At 52.2% G+C, this 19,921-nt stretch overlaps 1 protein-coding gene across 6 annotated transcripts in view; it reads right to left on the bottom strand.

Annotated features, from left to right (window-relative positions):
• Positions 1 to 7,911: 7,911 nt before the first annotated feature.
• SETD2 (SET domain containing 2, histone lysine methyltransferase) overlaps positions 7,912 to 19,921 on the bottom strand; it is a 157,266-nt gene continuing 145,256 nt past the window's right edge. For 2 of the 6 annotated variants that reach the window (XM_050942380.1, XM_050942381.1), the window contains 4 exons: positions 11,786 to 11,857; positions 11,142 to 11,222; positions 9,655 to 9,756; positions 7,912 to 8,691 (listed from right to left, as the gene is read on the bottom strand). In XM_050942380.1, the coding sequence (XP_050798337.1) occupies positions 8,530 to 8,691; positions 9,655 to 9,756; positions 11,142 to 11,222; positions 11,786 to 11,857 (417 nt within the window). In that variant the 3' untranslated portion in view covers positions 7,912 to 8,529. Of the gene's footprint in view, positions 8,692 to 9,654; positions 9,757 to 11,141; positions 11,223 to 11,785; positions 11,858 to 19,921 lie in introns of those variants that run through there. The other 4 variants (XM_050942382.1, XM_050942383.1, XM_050942384.1 and 1 more) reach the window with 3 other exon arrangements.

The raw sequence follows: 19,921 nt of genomic DNA, 5'->3' as shown, positions 1-19,921 counted from the left end.
TATTGGGTGTATTCCAGTAGCACATTTAGCCTAGCAGCATTAGGCGCTGTCTCGAACATAGGCAGAGCCCAGCCCTGCCCTGAAGCACTCCCCGTCTGACTAGCTAAAGGCTGGGGAGGGGAAATGGGCCAGAGACAGGGCCTTGCCCGGGGGTGCAGCAGGTCAGCCTACTGTGCTAGGCCGGGGGCTAGAAGCAGGTCTCCCAAGCCGCAGCGCATTTCTCTAACCACTGGGCCACCCTGCCCCCGTCCCGTCCCCCCTGCCTTTCTGCCGGGGCACAGGCTTTCTCTGGAGTGTGCAGGCGCCCAGCCCGCAGAGCCAGGCCTGGCCGGCCACCTTGAATGCCACGCACGGGCCTGCAAGCTCTCGCTGCGGAAGTGCCTGCGGCCCGGGCCTGGCCGATCAAAGCTAGATGCTGAGCAGCTGGTGCTAATGGAAGCCAGGCTGGGAAAGTGGATCCCAGGCCGATGGCAACGGGTGGGGGAGGGGCAGGACTGGGCGAGTCTCTTCCCTTGAGAGTCAGCCAGGGCTGCTGTTGAGGCCGACAGGAACAGAGCTTTGCAGAGCCCCTGGAACTGCTGTACACACTCAACAAAACCCTCACCTAGCACTGCAGTGCAGCCACCTCTGGGGTGGGGCAGGGGGATCACAGCAGTTGTTTAAGGCTCCAGGAGGTTATAGTAGAGGGGACAGCCAGTGGGCCCCATGGCTCCCAGGGTTACATTACACCTCAAGGCAGGATCATGTTGCTTGCAAAGGCAGCAGAGGCATCCGGCAACCGCCCACAGCTGAGAAGGTGCCCGCAGGCCAGACGCTTAAGGCTGGGAACAGCTTGGTTCCACCAGCCCCGCAGAGCAGCCCGTTAAGTTGGCCACAGGCTGGGGAGGTATCTGTGCTGCTGGGGTGTGATCCAAAGCCAAAGGGAGTCTTCCCAGTGACTTTGAGGGGCTGGGCAGCAGCCCCCTTTTGTCTACAGACGATGCAGGGAGGGAATGAACGGGGGCCCGGTGCTGACGCCTGCCCGATCAAACCCAGCCATGGCTGAATGCTCTGCCCTGCTCACAGGGCCAGGGGCTGTGTCCACTCAGCTGACAGTCTGGTGCCAAGGCTAGCGAGGGATCTGGGTGCCCGGCCGGTGTGGCAGTGGGCGACGTGGAGGAGGCTTTCCCTGCGGCTGCGGTGTTAGCCAGCCAGCCCCCACGAAGGGCGGGCATTGGCCTGCGTGCTGCAGCGATAACTGAGCTGTACACAGCCATGGCTGCTCTCCAGCGACCATCAACAGCCTCATGGTGCAGCTGAAGCACCGGAAGCCCTGAGGGGCTCCACCTGGATCCTTGCTCCCCCAACCCCCCGTCAGTCTCTTTGCTGATGGCCAAGGTGGCTGTGAGCCAAGAGAATCTCCCCTGGCACAGGCCGGGGCCTCGCTCAGGGCCCCCATCCTGGAAGGGGCCGGACACCCGCCGTGCCCACGGGAGTTGAAGGCACCAGGCTTCTGAGAAGGAACGACAGAGCGTCTGTCCCAGGCCTGGACATCACAGAGCGAAGCCGGTCGGCATCAGTCCAGCCGACGGCAAGGCCGCAGGTCTGTTAGCTGGGGCGTGCAGGTGCATGGGTCGATTGCATCCAGCTGTGAGCAGGAAGGGGCCCCAGACCTGGGTTAGCTGCGGGACGCGACTGGTGGGTCAGCGATGCTCATGGCAGCGGAAGTGACGCCGTAGGACAGCTGCAGACTCCTGGGGAGCCCATCCAAATGGCTACCCCTCTTGGCCAGTCCCAGCTGGAGCCGACTGCCAATGCTCGGCTCCCAGCTTGGGCAGCCACCTGTTGGAGATCACAGAGTCAATTGTCGTCAGAGCTGGGGGTACAACTCAGGAGTTCTGGCTCTGGGGCCTGTGCGCAGGACACTAGACCTGTGGGTCTCTGCCCCATCACCAGGCTCAGGATTTGAGAGGAGAACAATCGCCCTGAGTCGACTTGGCACCTGTTGCTATCTGGGCTCTTTGGAGCGAGCACAGGAGCTGTGGGGGAGGATTCTCACGTGTGATAGCAGAAGGCACTAAGTGGCGCTGTTACAGTGGCCCTAGCAGCGACAGCCGCGCAGGAAATGGCCTATTGGTAGCGTTGTGATGGGCGGTTTGGCTGAGAGCTGTAGCAAGCAGCAGGGAGTTCGCTCTCTGCCTCCATCTCTGTAACGAGGGCAGAGCTGCTTCCCGGGAACCGGGCACTGGTGTTTAGGCTGCGGTTCCTGAGTGAGGCGATTGCTTGTCTCGTTTGTGAGCCCCACCTGTTCCAGGACTGGGCGTAGAGTGTAAACAGAGACGTTGTATGTGTAAACTAACGCTCAGGCCATGCCATCTGCTGTCGTGCGGCCGGGGGGGGCTGTAGACTGGTGCCCTGGGATGGTGCGGCTGCTGGCCGGGGGTGGGTGGGGGCAGTCACGCTCTGCCTGCAAAGTCTCACATTTCCGAGTTAATCTGGTGGGCCCGCTCTGTCCGTCACTGAGGATTAAGGCTCCCATCTGCCGCGCAGGAATCCCTTTCAAGAGTCCAGGAATGCCGGAGTATTTTATGCTGGGGCTTGTTTCTGAGTTACAGGAGAATTGCTTTAGGGGAGGGACCAGATTCCTGGGGTGGGGAGGGATGGGCTGGGAGGAGCAGGGGGGCTGGTACTCCTGCCCCGAGGAGAAGGTGGGCTAGGTGGAGGGGTGCATGGCCCTAGTGGGGCTGGGAGGGGAATGCCCCTGAGGACAGAGGCTGGGGGAGGATGACCGGGCCTGAAGGGCACATCGATGGGGTTAGGAAGTTGGTGGCTGGAGGGGGCGCGAGGGAGATAGAGACAATAATTTTGAGTGGTGGGAACCACTCCCCCTCCCCTCATAGCCTTCAACCCATAAAGTGCCTCCTAATCAGGCTTCCTGCCCCCTTCTACCCTGCATGTCCCTGACTCGGCTTCCCGGAAGGCAAACTCGGCCTGGCCCGCTCAGCACTGGGGCCAAGGTGGCCGCTTGCCACCCCCTCTCCCACGCTCATGGCCCCGGCTTCTCTTGGGCGCGGAGCTGTTGCTGAGGGGTGGCAGCAGAGAGGGACGGACTCCACTAGGCGTGGCTGGGCTGTGACCCCGGGCAAGCAGCCATGTATGTAGTGAGAAGCTGTGGGCTCGGCTGGGCCTCCCTGCGGTGCCGCCCCCACCTTGCTGGCTGCAGGGAGAGTCTAACCCCCCGCCCCCGATAATGAGCTGGAACCATCCCCCGCCGTCAGCACAGCACAGGAGATCCAGGTGAGACGAGAGATGGGAATGGACCATGGTGCCTATTGCTGCCCGGCTCAGCCCAGACACAGTTCCCATCAACTGGGCCGTTTGTGACGGGAGTTGGATGGGTCTGAGCCTGTCCCCGCTGCCCGAGGAGCCAGGCACACAGGAATCTGCCCTCCCCCAGAGACCGGGCCTGCATGGTGTGATAGCAAACCGCGCCCTGCTGCTGCACAGACTGTATTTGTCCTACGAGCGGACAGAGGCCGTGAGTGGCTCCGGCCGTCTGTCCAGCACACAGGAATTCAGAGGCAAAAACGTGCCCAGGCATTTGAGACCTCTCCAGCCAGAAGCATTCACAGGCCCCATCGACCAGAGTCCCCCTTAGCGAGGAAACTGCTTTAAATTCAGTGCTGGGGAAGGAATGCCCAGATAACTGGATTTACCATCTCTTCCCCCACTCCCGTTATGAGACCTTCTGTGTCCCTCAACCGGACACGCAACTGGAGGGCCCCTGCGGTATGACTCAGCACTACCCCCTCGTGGTCACAGCTCCGTCATTCACTGCTTTCTCATTCCATCCACCTTGTTTGATGCTTTAAACAGCTGCTTGGAGATCCCAGGCCCTGTCGCCCTGATACTTGGGAGTTAAGTCACCAGTCACATGGTGCTGTCACTGAGGAGCTCAGGGGACAATACTTCACCTTCTGGGCTGCTCATTTCATAGAATCGTAGAACTGGGAGGCACCTCGAGAGGTCATCTAGTCCAGTCCCCTGCACTTGTGGCAGGACTAATTATCTCGACCATCCCTGGCAGGGGTTTGTCCAACCTGCTCTTAAAAATCCCCAAAGCTGGAGATTCCACAACCTTCCTAGGCAGTTTATTCCAGTGCTTAACCACCCTGACAGTTAGTAAGTTTTTCCTAATGTCGAACCTAAACCTCCCTTGCTGCAATTCAAGCCCATTGCTCTGTGTCCTATCCTCAGAGATTAAGAACAATAATTCTTCTCCTTCCTCCTTGTAACAATCTTTTAGGTACTTGAAAACTGCTATCATGTCCCCTCTCAGTCTTCTCTTCTCCAGCCCAAACACACACAATTCTTTCAATCTTCTCTCATAGGTCATGTTTTCTAGACCTTCAGTCATTTTTGTTGCTCTTCTCTGGACTTCTCCAATTTGTCCACATCTTTCCTGAAATGTAGCACCCAGAACTGGACACAATACTCCAGTTGAGGCCTAATCAGAGCAGAGCAGAGCAGAAGAATGACTTCTCATGTCTTGCTTACAACACTCCTGCTAATACAGCCCAGAATGATGTATGTATGTATGTATGTATGTTTGTTTTTTAAATGTTGACCCATATTTAGCTTGTGATCCACTATGATCCCCAGATCCCTTTCCACAGGACTCCTTCCTAGGCAGCCATTTCCCATTTTGTATGTGCGCAATTGGTTGTTCCTTCTGAAGTGGAGCACTTTGCATTTGTCCTTATTGAATTTCATCCTGTTTACTTCAGACCATTTCTCCAGTTTGTCCAGATCATTTTGTATTTTAATCCTATCCTCCAAAGCACTTGCAGCCCCTCCCAGCTTAGTATCGTCCACAAACTTTCTAAGTGTCTTCTCTATGCCATTATCTAAATCACTGATGAAGATATTGAACAGAACCGGACCCAGAACTGATCCCTGTGGAACTCCACTCGTTATGTCCTTCCAGCAGGACTGTGAAGCACTGATAACTACTCTCTGGGAATGGTTTTCCAACCAGTTTTGCACTCACCTTATAGCAGCACCATCTAGGTTGCATTTCCCTCATTTGTTTATGAGAAGGTCATATGAGAGAGTATCAAAAGCTTTAATAAAGTCATTTTCAAGGATCATTGTTCTCCACAGGGCCGTCCTAGCTATTCTGGGGCCCTACGCTACCCCCCTCAGCGGGGTGTGTGTGTAGGCCCCAGGCCTCTGCGGGAGGGAATTGGGGGGGGTCTGGCTTGGGGGCGGGGAGAAACACCTCCAAGCATTCACCAGCAGCTGGGGCCAGGCCGCTGCATTCCTGCCGCCGGTGAGTGCACCCCGGTGCTGCTGCACTCCTCAGGGAAGTGGGGGCGAGGCTGGGCAGGGGCCCTGGGGAAGAGCTGGAGCAGGGGCTGGAGCAGCTGCGTACTTTGCATATGGGTAAGGACGACCCTGGTTCTCCACCATCCTGACCTTCCCCCAAGGTTGAGAATCCAGCGACGCAATGGGACAGGCGGCAGTGCTGGGGGAACGGGTTAGAGATTAAAAGCTTCCATATGAAAAGAAAATGGAGGCTGTTTAATTTAGCAAGGGGGCAGGCAGAAGGTACTCAGAACAACAAATGGGACAGAGAAGACAGAGTACCTGGAAGTTCCCAATCTCTTATAATACAAGACAGACCAAGGTCAGTGGAATTGAAAGGCAGGCAGCAAGTTTAAAACTGATCCAAGGAAATAATTTTTAACCTAACATACAATTAGCCTGTGGGACTCACTGCCACATGACACAGACTTTAAGGGTTTAACAGTATTCAAATTTTCACACAGAATCCATGGCACATACATCCAGAGGCGCCAAAGATGACCCAGGTCACCTGGCTGCTCTTTCCTTTGTTTCAGTTTCATTTTCCTGTTGGCCATTTCCACACTCAAGGAATCAGGTTCTAATATCTGATGCCAAGGGAGCAGCATTTACCTCAAACCATTGCTGGACTGGATCCAATGTAAAGCATTTAAGGATACTCAGGCCCTGATTCAGCACATGCTTCGCCAGGTCAGGGCCTCAAGGTCTGAAAGTTGTTGTCTGAAGCCAGATTCACTTCTAATCCACAGAGGTGAATTCCTGCCCCGGTTGGAAGTGCAGAGTGTCAGTGCAGAGCTGAGGGGAGGGTTGAATGATCTCTGCTTGCCTTAAGCCAAAACACTGACTCACCAGCATGGAGCTGGCTCCATGCGATGGTTAACAGAGATTTCCCTTTATAGCTCAGCCCAACAGTCAGCTACTGTTGGCAGCAAGAATCTGCGGTTCGAGAGGGGAAGAGCCAGTAGCGTATTCAACCCAGCTCTCTGTAAATGCAGAATTCTTCCCTATGGGATGTTTTCTAGTGTCCAGCACTCCTGAGCGGTAGCCTTCTACTCCTCCCCACAGCTGGCGGTTCCAGCCTCATACGGCTCAGTGGTAACTCATTCTCCCTGCTACAGAACCCAAATCATCCCATTCCACCCACTTCTGCCTCCCCAAATGATTCCTGCTCCCTTCTTGGCCCCTACATCCTGGTCACTGTTGTGGTCCCAGCTTACACAGCTATCCACATGCGCTGCTATCCCTCAGAAATCCATCCCTTGGCGTTCTGATCCTATTCGTTGCCTTTGACCAAACTGGGCTCCTGATTGCCAGACTGAGGTGCAGTATTCCAGGCTCAGGGGCACTAGTGAGGGGGCAGCATATGGGCTTTGGATTCTACGTTTGTATCCAGCCTCTCCCCTTCCCCTGGAGCGTAAGGACAGATGTGTGGCAGTTGTTTTGGGTCACGAGGTCCCTCACTCGCTAGACAGCAGCAGTCCTCTCTGCCCCCACAGTCAGTGGGAAATCTAGAATATGAAAACGAGGCTACTTGGGTCAATGCTGCAGTCCACACAAGGCCCAGGACTCCACCCCAAGGCAATGAATAGGTGGCTGTCTAAGGACTACAAGAGCGGGGGAGACGGTGTGATCTGAGGGAGAGGGCACTGGCCAGGATGTCAGGAGGCTTGCGTTCTATTTCCTGGTTCTGCCACCAAGTCACCATGAGACTATGGAAAGTCAGTTACTCTGCCTCAGTTTCCCCACATGCAAAGCAGATGATGAGCCCCTGCTTGCTTGTAAACACTCTGGGATCCTTGGATGAGAACTGTAAGTGTTATTAACTGGTATGAAATCTATATCCTCTTTCTGCCTTACTTACGGGGAAGCACGTTGGCTCTCGGGGGGTTTCCACACTGCCACTGAAATATGCTGGCTGAGAAATATGCTGGCCATTTCAGTGCAATTGTTGCCAGCCATTCAAAAGCTGCGGGCTCCAGTCCTGCAGGGACTCCTGCACTGGCAGATACCTGTGCCGCCAGAGAAATCCCTTTGTAGTCAATGGGAAGCGTGAAGCTCCTTGCCACACAACAGTCATGAAAAAAAAGACTATCCCAAGCACAAAATCCACTCCCCTTCGCCATGATGATCATGAAAAAACTTGCCTTCTTCTTCCAACTCTGCTGCTGTGCCGGGGGGCTAGTGAGCAAGGCACCCGACTCGGGATCAGGAGAGCTGTGTTGTGTTCCTGGCTCCACACTGACCAGCCGCAAGGCACAGCAGCACCCTGTGCCCCTCCCATTCAGTATCTCTGTTTCCACTGTAAGCTCTTTGGGGCGGGCACTGCCTGTCACTGTACAGAGCCTAGCACAGTGGGGCCGGGATCTCTGCTGGGAGCGCTCCACAGTACTAATTTTGTCCTCTCTTGGACATGGAGGATGACACCAGTTACCGAGAGAAGCTGAAGTCCCGGTAGTGGTGTCTGTCACCAGTCCCACCGCTGTCTAGTTACATTCAGAAGGATTGGGAGAGCTTTGGCCATTCCCCTGGCTTGGCTCACAAGCGACTTGCAGGCCAAGGACATGCTTTCATTTCATTTCATTTTATTTTTTTAAATTTTTTTTACATAAAAAGTTCAGTAAAAATTGGATAAAGTAAAATGATTTAAGCAGTAAAATCAATCTTATCAACATAGCACAAGGCCTGCCAGAAACCCAGAGGCTGCCTGTTCCTGAATATTTACATGACAACAGATTAACCTTGCAGGAGAACAAAAAAAAACAAACCAAAACTATCCTTACAAAGTGTTCCCGTGATATCAGCACGTGTCGGGCTAAAAGCAAAAAAAAAATTATCAATATATTCACATATACGTTAAAATATAATACAGATCTCGGGGACACAAGATGTGCGCATGGGTCAGTGCGCCAAACAGCACCGCCAGATTTGAGACCCGGGTTTGCCTGCGAAGAGGAAGAGGATGGAAGGAGCTGTCTCCACTCCGCGTCGCCCTCCTCACTCCCAAACAGCGGGCAACTGCTTCATTTCATACAGAAACAGGGACATTTCTGTCAAAGAATAGGCAGGGTCGGGTCAGAACTGAGAGAGTCCCGTCCAAGCCAACAGCCTCCAAGGTTAGCGGGGAGGATTCCTTCTCATCAGGTCCAAAAAGGCTGGATCGCTCCTTCCAAAGGTTAGAGGTGGTTATTCTAAATCCGTGTCCTCTTTGGGCTTGTAAACTGCCCCAAACTTCTGCATGTATTTCTTAATGTACTCCTTAGTTTTGTGCTTCACGTTCTCATTGCACTCCAGATCCTCTGGGTTCTTGCAGTATTTCAGCTCCTTGTTCATCACACCATGAGTCAGCTGGAAAGGAAGCAAGAAATACAAAGGTTATTCACTGATCTAGGAAGCTGGAAGGCACCTGGAAGGATTTCATACACGTGGGGATGGCTGATATGGAAAGGGGGACTTTCCTATGAGTGGAAGCAGTGATTTTTGGACAAGCTATTCTGCTATCTAATGGGGTAATGGAATGAGCTGGCACTCCGGAAATACTGCTCCGATCTACCCTCCCTCATCATAAAAGAACAAGGGAAAATCCAGTGAAATTGAAAGGCTGCAAAAGTTTAAGCTAGAAAGAAATCCTCTCTTACACAATGAATAATTCACCTGTGGAACTCCTTGCCACTAGATATAAGTGAGTCCAATAGCATAGTGGGATTCCAAAAGGATTACATATGAACATGGGTAAGGAGAATATCTGCAATTACATTAGACAGAACAAAACCCCCTCGCTGCCCTAGAACCAACTGAGCCACTGAGGGGAGCTAGGAAGAAACTTCCCCTCCTGGAAAGTTGTCAGACAACTGACCAAAACAGCATTTTCTCCTTCCTCAAGCAGCTGGCACTGCTGGCCACTGTCAGACAGGCTTGCAGGCCAGACGCACCACAGTTCTACTCCTATCTTCAGGTGTGGCATGGTGCTTTGGCAACCCAGGAAGTGACTGAAAGGAAGTGCCCTGAGCATCCCTTTCCAGCAGCATGTTTGCTTGTCACATGCTTGTGGACTGGGTGCAGGTGTGGGTGAAGCTAGGCATTTGTGATCCAGCCACCTAGGAGCAGAGAAGGCCCAGAGGGTGCAGGCAGGTTAAGCCCCAAAGGTTGTTAGAAAACCACATCCATCTCTGCATTAGCTCCCCCAGAACATGTTGGGCCTTCCAAGCACAGCACCAGGAACGACAGCTTCTTTGGGGTTACTGAGTGGAAAACCATTCCTGTGTTTGTTTTAACCCCGTGTGCAGAGATGCTGTAATAAAGCCAAGGTACCTTGCGTGCTAAGTGTTTGAAGTCCTCCGTTGTGGTTATCCTTCCTACTTTGCAGTCAGGTTTGCGGTAGGGGTTCAGGCACTGCACGATGAACTGAGACATCTGGAGATGGGAAGGAGACACACTGGTAAACGGGAGCGCTTCATGCCACTGCCGATTAGCTCCTGACAGTTCTGTGCCCAGGAACATTTGCCGGAAGGGGTAAAACCCATCCCTCCAAACCTCCTCCCACACGACATTTGTGCTTTCACAATAGTGAATTTAAAGGCAACTGTCAATAGAGCTCCAAGCTAGTGTTAAAGTTAAAGCTTCTTGGTGGAGACTAAGGGACAGATCCCACCTCCCACTCACACCAGCAGCGACTAAGAAAAGACCAAGTTTCAGTGCGCTCAGTCATGTTGTAGATTTGTGGCAGCTGCCATCTTTCGCTGACAGACTGGGTGGATTGACCAGGGACCTTCACAGCTAAAAGCCTATAGCTCAAGGCAAAGGGCTATGGCTCTGTAACAACTCATATCCTCTGCATGCGGGCACAGAAGAGGGCCTAAGCCACACCAACAGCAGTGGGTTACATACTCTCTTGCTGAGTAATTGTTACACCATTTCCCTAAGGCCACCTATATTTTCTTCTTATAGCTATTCCTCGCTCAACACGCATGCTCCACGCACGATAAGCACACGCAGAAGCCCAGCTAGAACAGTGAGCTAGCTTTTGAAAAGCAACCAACTCACGTTATTACACAGAAATGTAACCATGGACCCAATCCTGGACTCCGTCCCCAGGCAAAGCTCCCTTTCCTTCTGTAAGAGTTCAGGCTGAATAAGGTGGACAGGATGGGCCCTCTGTATGCGACCTGCAGGGTTATGAGTATCTACAGTCCCGGAGACTTTACATCCCACCTGTCCTGCAGGATGGGCGCTGGGTTTTTCCTTTAATACGGTAACTCAGGGCTATTGACAGGTATTCAGCCTGCAGACAGAGGAGTCTCATTCGATCATGACACAGTCACTTCCAGAAGTGCGGCCTACCTTACCATACTGCATGGGAAACGGCTCCTCTGCTCCTGCTCAGCTGCAGCGAGTCCATCTCATGAGACTCCCCTTCCCACAGCTCTGAGCCACCTTTATGCCCCAAGAAGAACCTTAGGCAGGGAGTGTTCTACTGTCCTGGGTCCTTCACTCTGCCTGCCCTGAAGGGTGAATTCCACTGGGGTGCTATAAAGCGACCCTCCCTTCCTGAGAGAGACACATTGCGCTGAAATCCTATCCCATTTAAGTCATTGTCAGCTTCCTCATTGGCTTCAGTGGGTCTAGCACTTCCCTCTGGGGACTCTTAAGGCTCCAAGACTGCGTGTATAGTAGCTGGTCTAAGAGATTATTGAATTATGAGCCCAAGTAAAGACTCAGACTCAGGTCTTCCGCAAAGGACAGGACAGTCTGCTGACCTCCAGCCCCTGGCTCTAGAAAGCCTGTCTCAAAACCCTTACCTCTTTCCTGAACACTTCTTTGCTCTTCTTAGCCAGCTCACTCGAAGTGTCAGCTTCTGCTGTTTTGGGTTTTTTGGAAGACTGTGGGGGAGAAAGAAGTTGAACTGTCACTTTCTGGTTTATAAACACAAAATACAAACCAAACCGAGATGGTCCCACGCTGCTGCAACACGAGAGACATTTCCCCATTCCCACTGCTGACATGACAAGAATGTGGGGCTAGCCCAACAGCCTCACTTCCAAGTAATTTTGAAGAGTAAGAATTCCGAGGACAAGGGAGGGTTATCACGTACCGTAGAAGTCACTCATCATTCCTGGAGCACACGACTGAGCCCGCATGTCTTTTGAGAGTTAGAAGCCTGCTCTGCTTCTGCATTAAGACTCCTTGTGCTCATCTGCAAGGCTCTGTATCAGCCTGCACCTCAGCTCTCCTTGCCCTCTACCCTAAGCCTTGGCCACTCCTCTTAGAGGGCTTGTCTACACAGGGAAATTGACTGGCGTAGCTACAGCACATTATTTACTCCAGTACGGCTCTGCTGGTGTAAGTCCGCTACGTAGACAAGCCCTCAGGCTCTTTTCTTTCACCCACTTGCAATTCACTGCCGATAAACATCCTACTCTTCTCCAGAGATCTCAAGACTCACTGCTGCTGGCTCACTTTCCATCGCTATTCTTGGCTTCGGAGCTAGTTGTTCTCTCACTCGTGCCTGACCACACTGAAAACAAGAAAGCACAAAATCGTAATAAAATGGATGATCCTTGCAAATAGCTCATTTCCTCCTACCCATTTATTTGCCCAGCTTCCCCTCCTCCATGTCCTGTTCTGATGTGCTCTAACTCAGCATATGAGCTCCTCAAGCCAGGAAACTGATTTTCTCTTTTCTCCAGGGTGCTATATAAATAATTACCGCCCAAAAGCGAAGAGAACATTAAGGTTGCAGAGTCAAGCACTTGAAAGTCTGTAAATGAAGGAATTAAGGAAAAGAGAGTACGTGATCAGGTAATTAAAAATGGTACTATAACATATATGCACAAGGTGACTGAATCAACACGGCACAGACGACCTTCATTTGGCCCCCTTGCATGTACATTATGGTACAGTCTAATTACATGATCACAAACTTTTTCCTTAATTCTGGCATTTCCTGACTCATGCGGGCTTGACTTTGCAACTTCAATGTTTTTAACAATTTTGTAATTTCCGACTTAAACAAAACAAAACAAAATTTCTGTTTATTGCGTGGAACCATATTGACCCCCAACTCGAGTCATTGGCAAGGTTCAGATCATTAGATCCGCAGCATAGTCCTCTACCATTTGAGTGAACAGAATAACTGGTAGCAGTAGTAGGTGGTTAACTTCTATGTGGGTCAGGCAGGTGGATGAGAGAGACACTTTGCCAGTCAGTTTCACAGCCATTTGTCACTAGCTTGCCTCTCACCCCCATAGATCCTCTGCCTCTGCTCCTATTCCAACCCGTTCTCCTCACCCTCTGGCTTCTGCAACCTGCTGCTTCTAGTCTCCCTCTGCATTTGAGTCAGGATGTTTCCTCCTCCTCCTCTTCCATGCTGCCTGTGCGCCAGCAACAGGAGCACAGACACACTGCTTTCAGTTCTGGTGCCCAGTGCCACAGCAGCCGCAGCAAGTTCAGCATGCTCAGTGCAGACACCATTGACTGCCAAACTGAAATCTCTGCAGAGCACATGAAAACCAAGATTTTTCCCGACGTTCATAAATAACTTCAGAGGCCAAATCTGCTCTTTGTATTCCCTCTCAAGGGAAAAGAGAGTTACCTGTTCCGTCACTGGCGTTCTTCGAGATGTGTTGCTCATGTCTATTCCACAGTAGGTGTGCGTGCTCGCCACGGGCACCGGTGCCGGAAGTTTTTCCCCTAGCAGGACCCGTACTGGGGGAGCACTGCTGCAACCCCTGGAGTGGTGCCTCTATAGCACGCTATAAGGGGAGCTGCATGCTCCCCCCACCCTCGGTTCCTTCTTGCTGGACAACTCTGACAGAGGGGAAGGAGGGCAGGCTGTGGAATAGACATAGGCAACACATCTCGAAGAATGCCAGTTATGGAACAAGTAACTGTCTTTTATTCTTCGAGTGCTTGCTCATGTGTATTCCACAGTAGGTGATTCCAAGCTATATCTGTTGGCAGTGAGCAGTGAGTTACGAGTTCCCAGGACGCAGTACTGCTCTGCCGAACCTGGCGTCATCCCTAGTTTGGGAGATGATTGTATAAAGTGAAGTAAACGTGTGAGCTGAGGCCCACATGGCCGCCCTACAGATGTCTTGGATAGGGACATGAGCTACGTAGGTAGCCGATGAGGCCTAAGCCCTCATTGAGTGCACCCTGATGATCGGTGGTAAGGGAACCCCTGCCAGATCATAGCACATACGTATGCACAAGGTGATCCAGGGGGAAAGACGCTGGGTGGACATTGGTTGCTCCTTCACACACTCGGCCAAGGCAACAAAAAGTTGTGAGGATTTCCGGAACGGCTTGGTCCAATCCAGATAAAAAGCCAGTGCCCTACGCACATTGAGCCTGTGGAGGTGGCATTCCTCGTTGGAGGAACGGGGCTTACGACAGAGCATGGGAAGAAAGATGTTCTGTTCCATATGAAAGGTGGACACTACCTTTGGGAGAAATGCCGGATGTGGTTGAAGCTGGACTTTATCCATGTGGAAGACCATATATGGGGGTTCCGAGGTCAGGGCTCTGAATTCAGAGACACGACGGGCCAAAGTGATTGCTACAAGGAAGGCTACCTTCCATGAGAGGTCAGACCAGGAACATATGGCCAAGGGTTTAAAGGGAGGCCCTGGGAGGCAGGACACCACCAGGTTTAGGTCCCATTGTGGCACAGGGAGTCTAGCATAAGGGAATGAATGGTCAAGGTCTCTCAGGAAGCGGGAGGTCATAGTATGGGAGAAGACCAGCCTCTCCCCTTTCCTTCTCTTGGCACTGCTGCAAGGTGGAGCCCTTCCCCTGCTTCTTGGAAGGGGAGCGGTGCCGACTGGGGGAGGGGGCCTCACTGTGCACCGGTGACGCGGTACCGAGCACCGAGTCCGCTCGGCGTGCCGGAGTTGGGGCTAGCGCCGATTCCATAAGGAGAGCTTGAAGCCTGATGTCCCTCTCCTTCTTAGTCTGCGGTTTGAATGACCTGCAGATCTTGCAGCGTTCACTCACGTGAGTTTCGCCCTAGCAGCGGAGACACTCAGCATGCGGATCACTCCTTGGCATGGAACGGCGACAGGAGTCGCACGACTTGAAACCTGGGGCACAAGGCATGCTCTGAGCCCACTCTAACAACTGAAAACTACTAACTCTAGCAAACGGTACCACTAAGGTCAATTAGACAGGCTGCAGCAGAGCTGAAGCACAAAGTTCCGACCACCTTCACTGGCAGCAAGGAGGACCTCAGGGTGGGGGGAGCACGCAGCTCCCCTTATAGCGTGATATAGAGGCGCCATTCCAGGGGTCGCAGCGGTGCTCCCCCAGTACGGGGACTGCTAAGGGAAAAACTTCTGGCACCGGTGCATGTAGAGAGCACATGCACCTACTGTGGAATATACATAGGGTGACCAGATCACCCAGGTCAAATATTGGGGACGCGGGGGGGGGGGGGGGGGGGGGGGGGGGGGGAGAAGAAGGGAAATAAAATGGCAGCAGAGCAAAAAAACAAAAAACAAAAAAAAAAACCCGCCTCACCCTTGATTCCTCCTCCATCCGCAAGCGCTGGAGGGAGGCCTGGGAGACTCAGGGGAGTGCGGGGCCGGGGTGAGTGTGAGTTCGGCCTGGCCCCAAACAGGCAGAACTCGGGCACGGTACCTGGAGGGAGAGTAGGGGGTGGCCTGCGGGGCCAGGCGGCGCTGTTCTCCCCACCTGGGCAGCAGGACTCGGGAACAGCCGCTGCTGCAGCTCTCACTGCCACACGGGGAGGAAGCGGCTGCTGGCCAAGCTCAGTGGCTGCGGCTCTGGTGCCCGGGCCCAAACCTGGGCCTGCTGCAGGGACCCAGCGCGCAAGCTGCACCCAGCCCCTGGCCAGTCGCATCTGAGCTGGCTGCCGAGCTGGTGCAATCCCACGGGCGGCCCCGGAGTGGGGGCAGCAGGCCCCAGCTCCCCCCATCCCGCTCGGGTCCCGCAGGGGAACGAACGGGGCTGGGCTGCCAATGCCTCTGCCGTGGGATTGCACCAGCTGGGCAGCCAGCCCAGACGCAACTGGCCAGGGGCTGGGAGCAGCGTACGCGCTGCTGGGTCTCCGCAGCAGACCCGGGCGGTTCTGGCCCGGGCGCCAAAGCCGCAGCCACCGAGCACCACGTGCTTGGCCACTTCCTTCCCCTGCTGCAGTGGGAGCTGCGGCTGCTCCCGAGTCCTGCTGCCCAGGTGGGGAGAACAGCTGCCGCCTGGCCCCACGGGCCACCCCCTACTCTCCCTCCAGGTACCGCGCCTGAGTCCTGCCTGCTCGGGGCCAGGCCGGACTCACACTCACCCCGGCCCCGCGCTCCCCTGAGTCTCCTGGGCAAGGAGTGCTTGGCAAGAGGCGGGGATTTGGGGAGGGAGCCAATGGGGGACGGAGGGGGAGGGCACGAGCCCTTCTGGGCTCCGGAGCCTTTGTTTGTCCAGTGTCCCGACCTAACATTGGTTAGGATGTGGGACAAACAAGCAAATATTGGGACAGTCCCGATGAAATCGGGACGTCTGGTCAAACTAAATACACATGAGCAATCGCTCGAAGAAGAACAATATCTTCTTTAGGCATCGGCAGCACTAGCAGAGACAAAATTTCTTTGGCCGCCTGGAAGGCATCAGGTGCCAGGGACCAGCACTACTGCCCAGCATGGCAGGTGGGTCCCGGAGGGTGCTCGATAGTCTGAACAGCGATGCTGGTGCCTGGCTGAGCTCCAGAGATGACAAGCTGCCCTGTGCTGGTCTTTGCTCTTCTCCAGACTCCCCCTTCCCTTACAGGGCATCGGGGAGCACCCTCTCCCGGTGTGCCTTCTCTGCTTCTTAGCAGTCCCCGGGAATGGAGATCGGTGCCGGGCAGACGTCGGTGCCGATGGCGCACTTCGCACGGATGCTGGTGCTTGGCACCGAGTCCAAATGGGCTGGCCTCATGAGGAACGCTGTTAAACTTATGTCCCGTTTCCTCTTGGTTCGCAGCTGGAAGCTTTTACAGATGCGAAACTTGTTGCAGACATGGGTTCCCCCCAGACACTTTAAGCAACTCTGACAGGGATTGCTGTTGGGCATAGGTTTCTTGCAGCACTCACAATGTATGAAGCCCAGGGACCGGGGCATGCCCCATCCCAGGGCTAAGTCCCTTAAGGGACTAACTAACCTCTCTCTCTAACTACTCTAAGAAAACTAAGAACTACAAGAACTACTTCTGACAACTATGTACACTTAAACAGAAAAGAGAGAACCACTGGTAGATTTGCTTGCCAAGAGAACATTCCAGCACCGTTACTGGAGTTAAAAAGGAACTGAAGGGAGGAGGTGCTGGCTGCACCCCTTATACCAGTGCATGGGCATGCGACTCTAGAAGGCACCAGAGCTGGTCCTCTATGGATACTGCTGAGGGAAAAGCTTCCAGCACCGGTGCATGTGGCAAGCACACACACCTAACACGGAATGGACACTAGCAAGCACTCAAAGAAGAACACCACATTTTCTCTTTTCTCGTTTTCAGAAGTGGCTGAACCATCTTAGCTGAAACTTTCAAAAATAATTCAGCCTATAGCAGTCACTCAGCACTGAAAGCTTCATCTCAAACAGTTAAAGGTTGGCAAAAGTTATAAACAACTGAAAACAGGGTCTTATAACAATGTTAGCCAACCTGAACTTTAGGAACAGCTAGCACTCTGCCTGTAATAAATGGCAGATCTATTACACTAACAATGAACATCACTATGATTCCAAGGGGAAATACTGCCCTGTTTCAAAGGGTCTTGTGCTCAGGAGCACACACATATATTCATTCTGTTAACAGCTTGGAAGTCCCCTTCTGTACAATCTGAGGCAACAGTTTTCAGTATTGCCTTTCGTACTACAGGACACCCAGGAGACACAGTAGTGGAAATATCCATAGGGAATTGAAGACTGGACCAGAAAACTCCAGGAAACCACATGCCCCTTATGGCATACATTTTTCAGTGGAATGTGAACCTGGTTTCCCCGCTAATGGATTACTTTCAAGTAGCAAGAGGAGCCTACGATTGCTGTTGCATTGGTGAAGCATGCCAGGTTCAAGTCTGCTATTAAGAAAATCCGTGCAGGACACGCTGATTCTATGCAAACTCCTCTGTTGCAGTGGCACTGGAACTTTGGAAATGCTTTGCTGTGTTGGAGGGAAAAGGCAGCAATGAGTAACAGAGCAGAGAAGGCTCGGGAGAAAATCCTCCCACTCCCACAAACCAAGGTTTGTCTACACGGGACATTAGAGTGCAGCAAGCCAGCGTGTGACCCTACAGCGCACTAGCCGTAACGTCCCATGTGGACACTGCTAAAGTGCACTACAAGTTCTATAGTGCACTTCGAGGCACTCCAGTTTCACAACAGCAGTACATCAAAGTATACTGAAGTACTTTCAGTGCATTGCATCCCATGTGGACACTGCTACAGCTGCGTGACAGGCTAAAGCACTGTAGATTCACACCTGGGTTTCCCACACACCAATATCCCATGTAGACAAGCTCACATTCTCCATGGAAAAAGCTAAAATTTGCAAGCCTGGCTACTTGAAAACAACTGGTTAATTCAAGGAGTCCTAATTCAGGTTATCTATGGATTACTGCAGTTGGCATTATTAGTGCTCAAGTAGGTTTATCTAGAGAATAGCAGGAGGAAATGGGAGGTTTTTTCCTCATTTTATTTCATTCGTGTTAACGTGCTGTTACGAATGCAATAATGATTCTGTAACTTTCTTCCCCTTAACCTTCAGCACCATGGCTCCTTTCGTTTCTGGTGCTTAAAGCTCTTCTCATTGTTTCCAGGATGGGTCTGCCCCACTTCTTAAATACTTCACCCCATATTTCTGTGGAAGGGAGAGATGTTAATACGTGAAGCTATTAGACAGCACTGGCTTACAATCTGCAAACTACACAAATCTGTAGGGTGCATTATCTTATGATAAATGTTTCTGAAGTTTTGTTTTTAAAGGGATGTTATGTTATACAAATGCTCACATGGCTCTCCCTTTGAAATCAATGGAACTATTCATTGAGACACTACCTAACGCTATCTTAGAAAAAGGACTGAAGAAATGGATTAGATGGCATGTAAACTACATCTAAACTGCCCAGGTTTAATACAACCTCCAGCTGCCTTAAATACTTTATGTAGCACTCAACTCTCATGCATTATATTTTCAAACAAGTGGCATCATTCTGTGCATGACACTACCAGGAAGAAAAACTATTTATTATTTTATAGGACCAGGTGTGCTAGGCTCTTCATAATACAGGGAGAGAACCCAGTGCCTGCTTGGAGGTTTGCAGGTGCTTGACACAACCAAGTAGGGACAACAAACAGTAGTGAGGAATGGGGCAGGGAAGGGTGAGGATTATACAGCAATAAGACCACATGGTTATTTGGACTGGTCATGCTCATCCCTCATGGAGGTTCGATTACCAGGTTGTTCGGTTTTTGGGAGGTTTCTTTTGTTTTAAAGTTAGCGGTTATCAGAAATTATGGCGTCATTATGGGCACTGCAGACATCCTGCAGTTAACCCGGGGCCTCTGCCTAGTCACTCGGTCAGCAGTTCTGCAGAAAAGGACCTGGGATTACAGTGGACAAGAAGCTGGATATGAGTCAACAGTGTGCCCTTGTTGCCAAGAAGGCCAAAGACATTTTGGGCTATATAAGCAGGGGCACTGCCAGCAGATCAAGGGACGTGATCATTCCCCTCTATTCGACATTGGTGAGGCCTCATCTGGAGTACTGTGTCCAGTTTTGGGCTCCACACTACAAGAAGGATGTGGAAAAACTGGAGAGTCCAGCGGCAGGCAACAAAAATGATTAGGGGGCTGGAGCACGTGACTTATGAGGAGAGGCTGAGGGAACTGGGATTGTTTAGTCTGCAGAAGAGAAGAATGAGCGGGGATTTGATAGCTGCTTTCAACTACTTGAAAGGGGGATACAAAGAGGATGGAGCTTGGCTAGTCTCAGTGGTGGCAGATGACAGAACAAGGAGCAATGGTCTCAAGTTGAGGTGGGGGAGGTCTAGGTTGGATATTAGGAAACACTTTCACTAGGAGGGTGGTGAAGCACTGGAATGGGTTACCTAGGGAAGTGGTGGAATCTCCTTCCTTTGAAGTTTTTAAGGCCCGGCTTGACAAAGCCCTGTCTGGGATGATTTAGTTGGGGATTGGTCCTGCTTTGAGCAGGGGGCTGGACTTGATGACCTCCTGAGGTCCCTTCCAACCCCGATCTTCTATGATTCTATGATACTCTCACCCCACTGAAATCTAAAAAAGCTGAAATGCAAACTAGATACACAAGAATCACCCCACCCATTACCAAAGGGCAGCTACCACAGGGATAAAATGCAGCAGCTGTAACTGCACAAGGCAACGCTACCCAACAGTCTAGGGGAGATGGTGATGAAGAATGGGGTACTCAGTTGAAATTGCCAGGGTCATTTAGGGAGAGAGATTTCTCCAGCTGGAATTTGACCAGGGCACCCAGATTAATATGCATTTTCTTACATTCCTAATTCAGGATAGGAGTTCCCAGCTTCACTCTGGCATGCTCAGAATCCCACCCAGATGG

This window comes from Gopherus flavomarginatus, chromosome 2, assembly GCF_025201925.1.
Source record: "Gopherus flavomarginatus isolate rGopFla2 chromosome 2, rGopFla2.mat.asm, whole genome shotgun sequence".
Classification (NCBI taxonomy): Eukaryota; Metazoa; Chordata; order Testudines; family Testudinidae; genus Gopherus; species Gopherus flavomarginatus.
Note: the sequence above shows the minus strand (reverse complement) of the source record. Positions and strands in the feature narration are given on the sequence as shown.